This window comes from Pteropus vampyrus, unplaced genomic scaffold (assembly GCF_000151845.1).
Source record: "Pteropus vampyrus isolate Shadow unplaced genomic scaffold, Pvam_2.0 Scaffold263, whole genome shotgun sequence".
In the NCBI taxonomy this organism is placed as follows: domain Eukaryota; kingdom Metazoa; phylum Chordata; class Mammalia; order Chiroptera; family Pteropodidae; genus Pteropus; species Pteropus vampyrus.
In genome coordinates, this window is record NW_011889044.1 from 940,300 (window position 1) to 942,841 (window position 2,542).

At 44.3% G+C, this 2,542-nt stretch overlaps 1 protein-coding gene across 1 annotated transcript in view; it reads right to left on the reverse strand.

Annotated features, from left to right (window-relative positions):
• The window catches only part of KIAA1109 (KIAA1109 ortholog), a 146,012-nt gene that overhangs the window by 112,490 nt on the left and 30,980 nt on the right, over positions 1-2,542 (reverse strand). The window contains exons 12-13 of the mRNA XM_023520429.1: positions 1,815-1,906; positions 382-499 (exon numbers count right to left, since the gene is read on the reverse strand). Coding sequence (XP_023376197.1) covers positions 382-499; positions 1,815-1,906 — 210 coding nt within the window. The remainder of the gene's footprint in view (positions 1-381; positions 500-1,814; positions 1,907-2,542) is intronic.

Consider the following 2,542-nt stretch of genomic DNA (forward strand, 5'->3'; position numbering starts at 1 on the left):
TCTGAATAGACTGTGGATTACAATAATTGAAACAAAATAACAAAGCCATGTTGATGCCTAATTCAGGAAGAGAGAGAATTTGACTCAGCTTCCCCTTCGTACTCCCCAATGGACAGAAACAAAGCATCAGCCTAAGGCATGTTCTTTTATTTCCTATAAGCTAAATTTTGGGTTCGTATTTTCCTTTTTTGGATTAGAAGAGAGCACAAAATATCAATATTTAAAATTTCCCTTTGATATTCTCAGTCCAAACAGTGTGAAAGTAAGAAAGTCTGAATTGTGTCACCAAAACCCCCACGTTGACTCTAAAAGCAAAACTACTGAATGGAAACGAGTTCGCTGTGATAAATCTCACGGTACCTATGTTTACTAGGAAATCACCTGTGAAGAAGTTCTTCTGTGCAAAAATGAAGTGGTAGGTGGCTTTATAAACCTCTAATTCACACTGCCATGTCTGTGGCATGTTCCAGGTTCGGGGGTAGCTGGCGTTGATGTGGAACTGCAAACCGGACGTTAAGGGAAGATGTTAGAGCTTAAAATGCGACACTGTGAGGACAGCATTAGCAACGAACTCACGCACACCAGTGAATAATTAAAACTTATTTTCCCACTGAGCTGAACAGAAGGTCCCTTCGAGATCTTAATATCACTATGGCTAAAGGCCAGTGTCCACAGTTACATCCTGTTCCTTGAAATACTGAGCCACGATGCAGCCAGAAAACTTCAGAAACAACGAATCGGCTGTGACGCTGTGCCGCAGTGAACAGAGGCACAGCCAGCGTTCTTCGCTGCTCTGTGGGCGAGAGGCTCGGGCTCGGGGAGGGTGGAACGGAGTGCGCACTGTGCCGGGGGAATTGGCCCCAGTGGCTCCTGCATTCCCATCACGGTGCTTACAGACCTGACTGGGCATCTGTCGCATCCACCTGCCAAAGCTGGGCCATTCAGCAAGGGCACGGGCCACCTCACGGGAACAGCGCGGCTGCACGGCACTGCTCATCAGCAGCCAGCCAGCTCAGCAGTCAGTCAAATGCTGACTGTGCCAGCTGAATATGTACTTATAGTATTCAATATATTCTTGGTAATTGTAAAAATTTCCTCTAAATTTACATGTATATCATGTGTAAATATGCTTGTTTAGACAAGCAATTAAGGGCCTAATGATACCTAATCTTACGTAAAAGAATCCTCCCTGAATATTGGCCATTCTATAGAGTGGCTTTTGTTATTACTGTTACTGTTGTCCCTAATTTAAAAAAAAAAAACAAAAAACAATAATCTGTCTCATTAATGAGTCCCCAATCTGGAATTTTAGTCCTGAGCATTTCCATATTTTTTCCATTTTCAAGATGAAGCAACCCAGGGTATCAAGACTTTCTTCCTTTTCCTTTACTCATCCAGTAAAAAGCACAATGAATTATCACACCCTGAGAAAGAACCCAACGGGGCCAGAGCACATGGTAAAAAACAATCTCATTGACAACACCGGGGAGAGGTAGTCTATCCATACAGTGAAGTTTAAAAACAACATTGTAACAACGTTTCACATTTTGAAAGGCCAAAAACCCGCATCTCAGTGCCTCATCTTCACTCCCCCGGAGTAGGAGCACAGCAGCAGAGAGGCGGGGTGGTAGGGAAGGCCACAGCACCGGGAATCTGCTCCTGTCCCCAAAACAGGGCCAAGATCAGCTGGTGCTTCTTGAACAAGAAGATGGACCATTTGATGACTTCCTGGTCATTCAAATTTTATATTGAAATATTAAAACCAAATTTGCATTGTATGCGCACGAGCATATTGTCATGTGCTCTGGACTCACCGCTAACATTTCTGCTTCTAGAAGTGCCCGGTACTGCATGCTGGTCGTGGCGTCGACATGTAAGAGCTGTCCTTTAATCGCAGGGGTATAACCTGGTAAGTGAAAACATAAAGATTAAGCCCTGAAAAACTCTGGACTGGAAACAACTCCCTCCACCACCCGAAGGAGAAACCCCTGAAAAATGGCATCAGTCACGGTAAGCGCCCCGGTGACAGGGAGCTCGCTACCTAGCAGGCGTGCTTTCTCATTTCAACAGCTCTGAAGGAAGAAAGTTCCAACTTCATATAATGTCTATCATGACGGTGCTTTCAGTGCAAAACTACAAGGCCATTCTCCAAATGATAGTTCTCAACTGTTTAAGATGACTCCCGTGACCTCTCTTCCTCCACTGACTCAAGGGTACTGATTTTTATTGTTTTCAACTACTCCTTACGCAGTGACAGTCACCAAACCACATGGCCCATTCTGAACAAAAGCAGAAAAGTTCAGAGTATTTCACTTTTCTTGAAGTGAACCACTCTGTGGTGGTTGTTACATGGCTCGTCCAACAGGCGTCCTGCTCTGGGCATTTTTTTCCAAACGCCTGAATTTCTGAAAAGAGGTTTTAGATGTAGCTGAGTTCTACTTTGTTATTGTCTAAGACCTAGGACTATTTCCCCTCAGATAGTCATCAGACAAGCCATCTAACCCTTACCAAGAGCCTGACTGGGCTTTCCTTAGACCCCTAA